Below are 12473 nucleotides of genomic sequence, written 5' to 3'. Positions count from 1 at the left end.
CCACCCAATCTACAGGGCAGTGTTGTGGGGATGAAACATTGCCCAGGTGAGACTGCCAGGACAGAACGGGTGCTCCACACACCTTTGTGGACCCAAAGAGGCTCAGTTGAGAAGGTTCTAGTCTGTTCGGGGTCCCGCCACTGGGGTCTGGCTTTCGCAGCACGCGGCTCCGGGACCCCCAGCGGAGCTCGCACCCCGGCTCTGCCGCCACTGCCGCCTCCTCGGGCCCGGGCCGTCGAGGGTTAACGAGAAAGCCCCACGCCCCCTTTGACGGCGCAGAGCCCACCTCGCTGAATTTGAAAAGGCGGCCCAGCAGAGGCGTGGGCGCCCCCCAGACACTTCCAGCTCGGACCCGGGCTCTGCACGCTCTGCTCCGGCCGGGGCCGCGGGTTCGGTCCAGGCGCCGGTGCGCCCCTGCCCGTCGTCGCGCCCGGGACTCCGGGTCCCCGCGGGCGGCCGCGCAAGATGAAGTTGGCCTTCCTCCTGCCCTGGGCGTGCTGCTGCCTCTGCGGGTCGGCGCTGGCCACCGGCTTCCTCTACCCCTTCCCGGCCGCAGCCCTGCAGCAGCACGGCTACCCCGAGCCGGGCGCCGGCTCCCCGGGCAGCGGCTACGCGAGCCGCCGGTGAGTGGCGCGGGGCGGCGGAGCGGGGGGCTGGGGACAGCTGGGGTCGCAGAGCGGCTGGGGCCTGGGGGCGCCGGGCCGGGGTTGCGGTGGTCTCGGGCCGCGCCCACCCTCTCCCTTCCTTTCTTTGCTTTTCCAACCTTCGCCCCTGCGGCTCCGGGCTCCGAGTGGAGGTGGCTGGGCGGCGCGGCCCCTGGACGGTGACCGGCTCACGTGGCTCCCCCGCGCTCACCTGCGCGGCCGCGGCTTTGTGTCGGGGAGCAGGTTCCCGAGGTTGCCGAGGCCGCGCGCCCGGGTCCCCGCCTCTCCTGTCGGCGGCCCGGCGGCCCGGCGGCCCGGCGACACCGGGGTGGGGGGCGATCTCGTCGTCTTTGGGGCTGAGGCCACAGAGGAGCCCCCGCTGCGACTCCCCAGCCGCCCGGGGACGAGGAGCCGGCTCGGACCCGGTGGCTCGGTTGCGGGGTCGGAGAAGGCGCAGGGTCACCGAGCCCGCTGTGCGGGGACCCGCCGGCCGCCTCCTCTGCCGGCAGGGGGCGCCCTGGCCACCCCCGGGCGGTCGGGGCTGCGTCTCAGCCCGCGTTTGAATCCCACAGAACACGCGTAAGATCGCGAGTAAAAGTTGCCAAACGCCTAGTTTGCGCAACTCGCTTGCAGTTAGCTTTTCCCCAGTTAGTGATACCCTCAACCTCCACGGCTCTAACAGCGCTTGGGACACATAGCCTGTGTCTATACCCGCCGTCACTTTTGAGCCTGAAACCACTAGGGTCACCGGAGTATTATCTTTCCTTTAACCCAGGAAATCGAGGCCCAGAGAGGGTTCCCTGGGTTCAGTGGCAACCCAGGACCGACCCTTTGTCTCCCTTCTCCAAATCCTTTCTACCGCATTACTCTGCAGAAACCAAGTCCTTTTTTCTCCTTAGTGTTTCCCAAGCCCAAGGACCACCAAGATGAATTCTGGCAATGCCTCGTAGCCAGGAGACGGGGGTGTTTTGTGCTGGGAGGAGCGCGCACTTCATACTGCACAAGGCGGGACCCAGAAAAGCATAAACGTGCTTCCGTAAAAGTTTGCATGCGATTCTATTTCTCTCATTTTGTTTGGAAATACTTCCCGAGGCTTCGATTAGCGGCCTTCTCCAAACACCCACAGTAGTGTGGTCTCTGCATAGTTCCATATGAGAATGGTCTCAAAAACAGGCTTTTCAAGTTGCAGAATAATACATATAGCATGATCTCATCTATGAGAAAGAAAATCAAATTTACAACTAGGAAGATAAATGCAAGGGAAAAAGTTTCTAGGAAACCATTTCCAGCAGTTAATGATACCGAGAGGCCAGGGTTGGACCCGAGGACCACCTGGTTTCTCCTCTGTCTGCTTGTGTCCTGTCTACATCTATTTATGTATTATTTTTGTAATTAAAAAGTGTGGGAAAGGAAAAAAGGCTCCTGCAGGCTGGAATATGCCTGCTGGGAGGAGCGTCTGTGCGGGGAGGGAGTGCATGGGGACCTCGTTCTGGCATTTGGTGGGCTGGAACTTGGGGACCTCTGCAGAAACTTGGAAGGGATCATCTTAGCACAAACAAAAAGAGGCCCAAACAAAAGTGCTCATCTTCCAGAACTCTTTCCACCAGGACCAGAACAGGGAAAAGGTACAGTTGGATTCAGGCAGGACGTGGATGAATTTGTGGACAATGGATTCCTGGATAGGATACCAGGATGTGTTAAGCAGGGCTGGGGCACGTTCCAGACCCACGAGGTTGATGCCCCAGAGGGAAACTGAGCCTTTCCACAGAACGACCGGTGTGGGCACCGCGGGCACCTGACTCCTGTCTGGGTGGGTTACAGACTGGAGCTGGCCTGGCTGTCACGTGCTCCTGTGTCTTATGCGCTGTTAATCACAGGTGGTCCTTGTCCTTGAAATCCAAGAGCCCCAGGAGCAGAAAACGTGGGCACAGCAGTTGGAACGGTGCTTCTCACAGCACAGGCCTCAGATTTGGCTCCGTGAGTGGCTTGGATTCAGGTGATGGGCAACTCCATAGAGCTGTTTCTTGGCAAATAGTTGTTTTTTATTTCAGTTATTGCTCCTAGTTGGAGTCTGATTTTTCGACATGGTTTGTGTTCTCTTTTCATGTGTGTGTGCGTGTGTGTGTGCACTTGTTCTCAACCTCCAGGGAAGGATGTCAGGCGTTGCCCAGTGCTGAGGACATTTGCCTTACCCAGGGGTGCTCTGTTCTGGTCACTTCCATCAGAAGCCCAGTGTGGACCCCTCTGTTCAAGCTATTTTGGCAAAAAGTCACCAATTGCTGAGAGGGCCATTTCCAGTAGAATCTTGCAGCCCTGTGTATGGGCCACTAATGATTTTTGCTGGCCACAGAGTTGTTCAGATGCCAAATAAAAGCTGAAGGGAAATGCAAAATTAATTGGTAGGGCTGCATTAAGGACTGAGCCTCCCCACCCCAATTTTCCCATTCTACCCCAACAGTCGGCCCTCCGTAACTGCAGGTTCGACACCTGCGGATTCAACCAACCATGGATGAAAAACATCCTAAACAAACCCTAATACAATGATAAAGAATAATACAAGCAAGAAATGATACAGTGTAACAAGTACCTGCATAGCATTACATTGTAAATCATCTAGATGGGATGTAAAGTATACAGGAGGATGTCCGTAGGTTATATGCAAATCCCACACCATTTTGTATAAGGGCTATAAGTATCTGTGGATTTTGGTACCTGGGGGAGGGGGGGTCCCAGAACCAATCCCTCCAGATGCTGAAGAATGACTGTATTCACATTTGTGAAACTCTTTAAAGTATGCACATCTTACTCATTTTCCTCCTCCCCTTTCTTCCTCCCTCCCTCCCTCTCCTCCACAGCTATTTATTAGGGGCCTTGTCTGTCCAACACTAAAGGGGCCAAAACAGCAGCAAGTGGGAGTGGTCGGGGCAGGAGAAGGAGGGAGACCAGAGAGGGGCTTGCGCTCCATCCTCGCTGCACAGCTCCCAGCCACGGGAGAAGCTTTAATTTAAATAGTTGATAATGTTTTTATATTCTTGAAGTGCAGGTGTTCTTCTGAGTAAGGGAAACCAGAAGGGCTGTGGGACCTGCCTGGGATTCTGGGAGAGGAGGGAGTGAGCACATCCGGAGTGGGCTCCTGGGGCGGGGGATGGAGGACAAAGTCACTTTCTGCTCCTACTCTGAGGAATGGGGCTGCTTCTGTGAGCCAGTTGCTCCTGTCCAGGGCCTGGGCTGGAGAGCAGATGGAGGCCACGTGCTTAGGGCTAAATGGCCACAGGTTATGACTTTAGCTAATGAGTGGTTCAGTGAGTAGGTCAAGTGCATCTTCATCATGCCCTGCAGAGCCAGGTCCCAGTGAGGGATTCTCAGACGCCTTGGAATGCTGTTCTGGAAAACGGTGGCAGAGCGGAGCCTGCTCCGTCACACCCTCCCCTCCATCTTCCCCCAACATGGCGAGGGGCTTCCTCCACGGAGTTTCCGTGGCATCCAAGCTCGGTCCACAGCCATTACAAACAGCCACCCCGTGGCCTAGGAGTGGGCGCATTGGTGTGGGCTGTGTCCTCAAAGGATGGCCTGGGATAAGTGGCCCTGGAAAGGGGCTTGGGGCCACTTGGGCAGGGAGCCAGAGCCCCAGGAGTGAGGTCTGGAAGGAGCCAGGGGCCTGGGTGAGCACATTCCCTTAGCCCACACAGTCTTGTCACCCCACGGGAGGGCCACAGCTAGAGAAGGGCAGAGCAGGTCCCCGGGCAGGGGCCTCCGGTCCTCTCCCCGTAGCAGAGCTCTGGCCTCAGGCTCTGCCCCTAATTCGCTATACAAACCTGCACAGGTAACTTACTCTCTCTGCTCCTCTCCCCAGAGCGGAAAAGGCTGCGTGGATGCCATGTTTGCAAAATGCGGATCTAACCTCATTCTTTTAGGCAGTCCCCACTGTCATCAGGAGAGAGTTTGAACTGCTTAGCCACGTGCCCAGCCCTCTCTACCCCGTGCAGCCCCCTCCAGCCCCCTGTGCCACCTTGTCACCCTCCGGGCCATCCAGGCCATGCCTTCAATGAGGCTGCTTATATAATGAATGATGGTGACAATTTCTCCTTGTGCTGGTCATGCAGGCACCGTAATCCTCACCCACCTCCCAGGCTGCCAGTCCCTGTCCCCCATCCTGCCTTTACGCTGGGCACCCAGACGTCCACATGGCTCACCAGCACCCAGCGGCACTTCCAGGCCTTTCTCTCACCTCCACTCCATCGTGGCCACTTGCCTTGGCCTCAGTCTGGCTCCTACCCACCCCATTCCCACAGGCAGGAGCCCCCCACCCTGCTTCAGAGGTTCGGGGGGGCTGCTGTTTGGTGTTGGCAGTGTTGATGGGAGGTGCCTGGCAGTAGGGCGCCGGAATGCCAGTGCTGTGGCAGGGCCTCAGAGCATAGATCATGACAGGCCTGGAGGCCGCCATCTATGGGGCCCATTTCAGTTCCATAACTGTCTTATCTTCCTTCTCCACCACTGTCCAAGGGAGCTTTCTCAGCTGCGGCAGAGGCCGTCTCTCCCCTGGCTGAAACCATTTGGTGTCCCATCATCTCCTACATCAGGTGACAGAGAGGTTTCAACTCTTAGGTCAACTCTTACTGGTTAGTAGGAGCTGCCCAGGCCAGTGTGTTAAGAAGGATTCTGAGGTAGAGTCTGGGCTCCGTGAGAAGCAGTGCTGGGACAATCGAGGGATGGCACTGTGAGTGTGGGGGCAGGATAGGGGAGTGGGACGTATTTGCAGCCCAGGCCTTTGTGATAAAGTCTTCCCTCTTCCAGCATGACTGATAGAGGCTGCCTTTAAAAAGCCCGTCTCTGCCTCCACGCCAGCTACGTGTACTACATGATTTATTTCTCTCCTGCTTCTGCTTCTTGGCATATGCTGTTTCTTTTTTCTTGGAATGCCTCCCCCTGGCTGGGTCAGGCACCCCCTGTGAGCTCCTAGGACACTGCTGACTTCCATGCCAAGGTTCCTCAACCTCGGCACTCTTGACATTTGGGGCTGGACAGTCCTTTGTCGTGGGGGCTGTCCCGCGCATTGCAGGGTGCTCTGCATCCCCGACTTCCACCCACTAGATGCCAGCAGCACCGGCACCCCCCAACTCTCACAACCAAGAGTGTCTTGTAGACATTGCCAGATGTCCCCTGGGGAGCAAAATTACCCAGTTAAAAACCACTGTTCTCTCTGAAGTTGCTCATTCTGATTTGAGGGACATTTAAAAAATATTTTAATTAAGTCAATTAGATTAATCAACTTGATTTAACCAAGTTTTCAAGCCTGCATGCAAGTAAAATAGCCCGTTCTGCACTCATCTGGGCTTTGATAACCATCATATTTTGCCATACTATGGCCCCCCCCTTCTTGTGTGCGTGGAGTATTTTAAAGCAAATTTTCTAGACTCATGCTCATTTCATCCGTAATAGTCCATGTCCACCTGATTCGTCACCACCATGCCATTGTCACACCTGCCAAGCTCACCATCATTCCGTCACACCCTCTAAACTCCAAACCACACTGGAGTCCAATTGTCCAAAAAGCATTTCTTTATTGTTAGTGTGTTCAAATCTGGATCTAAACAAAATCTGCTTACTGGTGTCTCTTCTCTTTCAGTTTGGGGGGTCCTCCCTCCTTTGAAAGAATGCTTTTTCTCCGTGCCATTGGCTTGTTGAAGGCCAGTTGTCCTGCTCAATGTCCATGTTCTAGATTTGGCCGATGGCTTCCTGGTGATGTAATTAATTTAATCTTCTGCCCCCGTGTCTCTTCTATTTTGGTGGTTAGATTTAAAGGTTTGATTAGATTTATGGTTTCTCTTTTCTTTTTTTTTTTGTGGGTGGACAGGAGTGGTTCATAGGTGGTCTAGTGTCGTGGTCCCCAACCCCCTGGCCGATGGCTTTCAGAAGTGACAAGGAGCACTGGGAAGGGGACGCTGAGGCTACTCACTGGGATTTGTTTCTATTCTTGTAAAAACACCGCCATGTTCTGGCCCAGTGCTCAGGGTTTTTACCCACTTTTGGCCCCACGCTCCAGTCCAGCGGCTGGAGCAGGAGGTCCCCGTGCGCCTGTGAGGTCTGCACTTGCCCCACACGTGTCCTGGTACCCGAGGAAGCACGGCATTAAATAGTAACTAAATGACAGGTCGCGACAGAGAAGCCACAGAAGAAAGAACAAAAGCCTTATGCTTTAGTACCTTCCCCGCATTTTGAACGAGAGCCCCATAGATTAGTTAGCGGGTCTTGTCCTCGTGCGGGGGGGGGGGGGGGGGGGTGCGCCCCCAAGCGCCAGGTGCTGTCCGGCTCATCAGGAGGAACGGGGAGATAGAAGAGAGCCGGTGTCCAGACCTACGCAGGGCCTGGAGATCTGCATTTTCATGGCCTCCCCAGGTGGGTTTTCTGTGCAGCCAGGTTTGCAAAGCACTGCGGCGAGAACCAGGTTTTGTGGGGTTCCTTTTAGCATGAAATGAGAAATGGCTTTTGTGCACACACACAAACACACAAACACACACACACACACCCGAAACAAGTTTCAGGAGATAATAATTACCGTGACCATATGTGATCCTCTCTGTTTTATTGTATTTCATCTAGTTCATAAAAAAGTGCTTGTCAAGACTCAGCAAGAGAATTCCACAGCCTCCCCGTGGGGCTGGCCCGCCAAGGGAGACCGTCGTGCGGGGCAGGGCTCTTGCTCTCCCCACTTCCTACGCCTGGCCCTCCAAGCTCTCTCTGTCCTCGAGGTCTCTTCCTTGTTTCTGCTGAGCTGAGGTGCTTGGTGTGTCCCTCCTCACTCACAATGCCTCCCCTGCACCTTGACTGTACCTTCTTCTGCTATAGTCACAAGTGCCCTTCCTCCAGGAAGTCTTCCTGGACTTACCTCCTGGCTCTGTTCATCTCGTCTGTGGGTGGCCTCCTGCACTCCTTCTGTCTGTGGTTGCAGTTTGGGTGCTGAGAACCCACTTCTGCAGTTTCTTTCCCTGCAGATGGAATCCTTCCTCCCACTTTGTTCATTCCCCACAGTGGCCCTGCACGGCTGACGTTGCCCACCACCCGCTCCTGCCTCTTGGGCATGTGAGCCTCTCTGGGTCAAGCATTTATTTTTTATTTTTATTTATTTATTTATTTTTTTTGAGACAGAGTCTGGCTCTGACACCCGGGCAGGCTAGAGTGCAGTGGTGTCATAGTAGCACACTGTAGCCTCAAACTCCTGGGCTCAAGCTATCCTCTTGCCTCAGCCTCCTGAGTAGCTGGGACTACAGGTGTACACCACCACACCTGGCTAATTTTTCTATTTTTAATAGAGATGGGGTCTCACTCTCGCTCAGGCTGGTCTCGAACTCCTGAGCTCAAGTGATCCTCCTGTCTCAGCCTCCCAGAGTGTTAGGATTACAGGGATGAGCCACAGCCTAGGTCAAGCATTTAATCGTCCAACATTCACAGAGCCCAAGCTAGGCTGGGGACTCAAACGTGAGGGCAGGGGGGCTCTGCCAGTGGCCTGCACAGAGGAGGTTCTCAGAAACCCCTGGGGAAGGGACCGATCCCATCCACAGGGCCTTGTCCCTCCGACTGCATTGCATGTCTGCGCAGGGTTGGGCCCCTGCCCCTTTGCTCCCTGGTGCCTCGTGTTCCAGAAATGACTACTGAGGACTTACCGTGTGCTCGCTAGTGAGAGGATTCAGACCCGGCCTCCGCCTTTGATGAGCTCAGAGACTGGGTGGGGAAGGCTGGCCGGCTGGCCCAGGAGCAAGCGTGGAGTTTGCTGCGATACAAATGTGCGTGAAGTCGGGTGGGCAGGCGAGGTGCATGCGAGCAATCACTCGTCTAGGGGAGCGTGGGTGTGGGGGACTCTGGGAGTCTTTGTGCCTCGGTTTCCTTATCTGTAAAATGAAGGCGATCACGGTACTTACTTGGTAAAGTTGTTCTGGGGCTTAAATGAGTTACTAATAATAAAGTTCTTAGAAAAATAGATAATAAACGCCCTATTCAGGCTTGTGACCATGTAGTGTGCTGACATGCCTTGCAAAGGTCGCAAGGATGGGGTTTCCACAAGTAGATGAGGGGGATCCTTTCCTAGGGGGCATTTTGTTAGGATGGTATTCCAGGCCACACACTTGGGGAGCTGCTGACCTAGTGGACAAAGGCCAGATGCTGAGGTCATCCTAGAGGAGTCCCCATTTGAGGTAGGATGAACAGGAAAGTTCTAGGCAGTGACTGAGGGCGTTTCGGACAGACAGACAGCTGTGTAAGGGCTTGAAGGTGTCGTCGGCGGTGCCTGACGTATGTGGTTAGTGGGGTTGCGTTCAGAATGGCTGAGTGTGTAGTTTTAGGAGTCCTGGGGGCATCGAGACTGGGAAGGCAGAGCAATGGCTGGAGCAGAGGGGAGAGGAGCCCTCAGAGCCATCAGGACCTGGCCCCTCGTGGGGCGCTGACAGGCAGGAACAGGTTTCAGACCCGGGCTCCTGGCTGTCTCTGGTGCTTGGGGGGCGTGTGGTGCTTGCAGGGTGCTGAGGAGGTGGGTGTTTTGCTGCTTGGAACACCACAAAGATGTTGCAGGGTTTTCTGAGGTTTGAAACGATGCAAATCAGTGTTTGTGCACCTTGCATTTTTTGCGAAATACTTCTATTTTTCCTCCATAGAGTTTTCAACCCCAAATTTCAGCCTCTTGCCCTGGACTCGCATGTTAGGTATTCAATGGGTGTTTGTTGTGAGGATGAATGAACAAACACATACCTTGGCCTCGCTCCTCTGGGAAACTGAGGCAGGGGCCCCTGCCCCAGGGCAGGCCTGCAGTTCTGAGGGAGCCTGGAGTGAGGTCCCTGTCTGCACTCTGTTCCCACTAGGCCAGCTCCGGAAGCCACCCTGAGAGGAGGCGCAGAGGCCCCAGCATTAGGGGGCCTGCTTCTCCCTGTGCAGTGGGAGGGGCTGCAGAGGGGAGACTGTTCCTGAGAGTCACAGGAATGGCCTCGATGTCACCATCTGGTGAGATCTCGTCCTAAAGCCCCAGGGTTTTCAGAATCTTTTCTCTCGTCATTTCACTCCCCTCTTCCCCTGGCCTGTCTGTTACTTTAAAACCCATTCCCAAAGCAACAACCTACGGCAAGAAGAGCACCACTCCAGGCTTCTCTTGGCTGGAACTGGGGCGACACTTCATTGCCACCTCGAGAGTGTAGCTGGAGTCAGTCCGACAGCTCTGCCTGGGGCCGGGGACTAGAGCAGCAGTCACCGTTGTCAGAGGATTTTCGGGAATGTTAGCATAAGTGCTCGGGAATCCCGCGGATGAGCCTGTGGAAACGGACGCGTGACACACTGTTCTCTCTGAGCTGTCGGGGTCCCCAGCCTACGCGGCCTGGGCTTTGCTTGCCTCCCGGAAACCGGGGTCTACGTGCTTCTCTTTGGTGGCCTGTAAGAGACCACCTGGGAATGAGCTGGTTAGTTCTGTAACACTCGAGGAGAGGCCTGGGCTCCAGCCTCCTGTGCCTCCCTGTCTGTCCCCAACCCCCGCTGCCCCGGAGTGATCTGTGCAAGGGTCAGAGCTGGCCACGTCGTCTGCCGACACGGTGACCTTCACCAGCTCTCCGCTGCCGGAGCAGTTTCCTGAGCTGCTTCTGTCGGGCGTTAATGGATGTTGGGAGCAAAACTTGGGAAGTGCTTGTTAGCAGTGCTCCGGAGCTTCCTTCCTGGAGAGGAGGGGTGGGAAGAGGACGCTCCGGCGCCAGGCTGCCCCGGTCTGAGTCTGGGCTCTGTGTGGCCCTGACTGAGTTGCCCGACTTCTCTGTGCCTCAGTCTCCTCATCTGTAACATGGGAACGATTATAGCGTTTACTTCGTAAGGTCATTCTGGGGCTTAGGTGAGGTCACATTAACAAAGTGCTTAGAACAATGTCTAGTCAACACTCTGTGTGGCCTTGTGAAACGACAAAGGCTTTTTCGGATGGCGTAGTGTGCTGACGGGGCCTTGCCAAGCTTGGTGGGGAAGGATGAACTCGGGGGTTTCACAAACCTATGAGGCCACGGAATCCTTTCTTTGGGAGCATTTTGCTAGGATGGTGTTCCAGACTACACACTCTGTGAGATGTGGCCCAGGGGATAGAGGCTAAATGCCAAGGACGTCCCAGAGGAGTCACCGTTTGCGGTGGGTGTCGTAGGATGCTCTAAGTGCTGTGGCAGGTTCCAGGTGCTCTTGAGGAGCTGGTCCTAGGGTTGCTCACCAGGGTCATTTTCAAGGCCACCCTGCAGCTGCGCCCACCCTCGGTGCTGTGGGGGAGCCAGAGAAATTCAGAAGCTGGGGTCCTTTCGGTTTTTGCTACTCTCTTAGGACCCTGCTCAGGTTTTTAAGGCCAGAGTGAGAGGTGGGGCTCTCTGCACTCCAGCTAAACCTACGCCCCTCGGAGCGGGCTCAGCATGGAGGATCAGCCCACAGAATGCGGCTGGGGTGCAGGTTGGAGGTTCTGAAGGGACTTAGATGCCTGCGGCAAGGTCTCAGGCTGAGGACTTCCGATGAGCTTCGTGTTCCAGGGAGCGTGACGGCAGAGGGGACCCTGGGAGGTCCCGAGGTTGGGGAAAGGCTTTTTCTGCTGAGTCTCATGCAGCCGGCCTGGGGTGATCGCTGCTCAGGGACCCGCAGTCCAGCCCTTCCCCTCATCCGTGAAATGAAACGAGCAAGGTTGGGCTGGGATCACACGGGAACTGTGTTTGTGAGACGGACGTGCAGACCAGACACTACTCGGTGCCTCCCCAGCTCCGCAGCTCCCTCCCTGCCACTCACAAGATCGGGGCCCCACCCCTTGTGTGAGCACAGACATTGCTCTGTGTGTAAGTCGTGTTCGTGTGCACCCACGACAGGGCCGCAGTTTGTAGCCCAAATACCTTATGGCTTTGTTGATAAGAATCTGGTTCCCGGGCCCTGACCCCCTTCCTCGTTCTGGAAGGGCAGGGCGATGTGGAATTTGCCCGAGCACCCCAGAGTGCCTAGCCCCATGGGGGGGGTCTCCCCTGCTGGAGCCCATATGGGCAAGGACTGGCCTCTTCCCCAGGGAGTTGTCTCTGGGTCGGGCCCCCTGCAGGCTGCCAGACACCGCCCAGGTCTCGCTTGGGCTTCCCCAGCCCCTGTGGTTGTGAAGCCTCTTCGAGAAGGTAGCAGTTTACTTCTGATTTGGTCCCTGCTGTCTGTGCCCAGGCCAGTTGCCTCCAGCTTCTGACATTTTTGTCATTCCTGGTCCCCTGGAAGGGCTTATCCCTCTTCCTGCCTCCCGTGACTGACTTGGCCACCTGACCGATGCCCGGGTTCCAAGAGGTCTTGGCCTGCCCAGCCCGGGCACCCATTTCTGGGGTGACGTGATCCTGGCCGCTGCAGGATTTGTCGGCCTCTTCCTTTTTTTTGTTGTGCAGCTGGTGATGGCAAACAGCTCAGACCCTGGAACCCTTCACTCAAGCACTGTGAACGTGTGTGCCTTCCTGGGGGGCAGCTGAGCAGGCGGGTGAGCTCCTCGCTTGGGGCCCAGAGGGAGATCCGCCCCGACTCTGTGTGGCTGCTCCTGGTCTCTCCAGGTGCTCTGCTCACTGCTGGCTGCCCTTCAGCCTCCAGCTCCTTCCTGCCTCAGGGCCTTTGCACATGTTGTTGCCCTGGCCTTGATCAGTCTTTGCTTACTTTTGCTTAGCTAACTCCTGCTCAGACCTCAGAGAGCAGCTTAAACAGCACATCTTCAGGGAATGTTTTGTTGCCCCCCCCCCCCCAGATGAGTTCCAGCTCCTTCCCTAAATGCTCTCAGAGCTAGCTGTCTTACTTAGAGACTCATGTAAGTATTAATAAGTCAATCCAAGT

The 12473-nt window shown here is 55.7% G+C and overlaps 1 protein-coding gene across 1 annotated transcript in view; it reads left to right on the top strand.

The window, feature by feature from the left end:
• Positions 1–305: 305 nt before the first annotated feature.
• The window catches only part of COL26A1 (collagen type XXVI alpha 1 chain), a 145121-nt gene continuing 132953 nt past the window's right edge, over positions 306–12473 (top strand). Inside the window, exon 1 of the mRNA XM_069486406.1 lies at positions 306–623. Within this exon, the coding sequence (XP_069342507.1) occupies positions 466–623 (158 nt within the window). The 5' untranslated portion in view covers positions 306–465. The remainder of the gene's footprint in view (positions 624–12473) is intronic.

This window comes from Eulemur rufifrons, chromosome 14, assembly GCF_041146395.1.
Source record: "Eulemur rufifrons isolate Redbay chromosome 14, OSU_ERuf_1, whole genome shotgun sequence".
In the NCBI taxonomy this organism is placed as follows: Eukaryota; Metazoa; Chordata; class Mammalia; order Primates; family Lemuridae; genus Eulemur; species Eulemur rufifrons.
The sequence above is the reverse complement of the archived record's forward strand: the minus strand, read 5'-3'. Positions and strand labels throughout refer to the sequence as shown.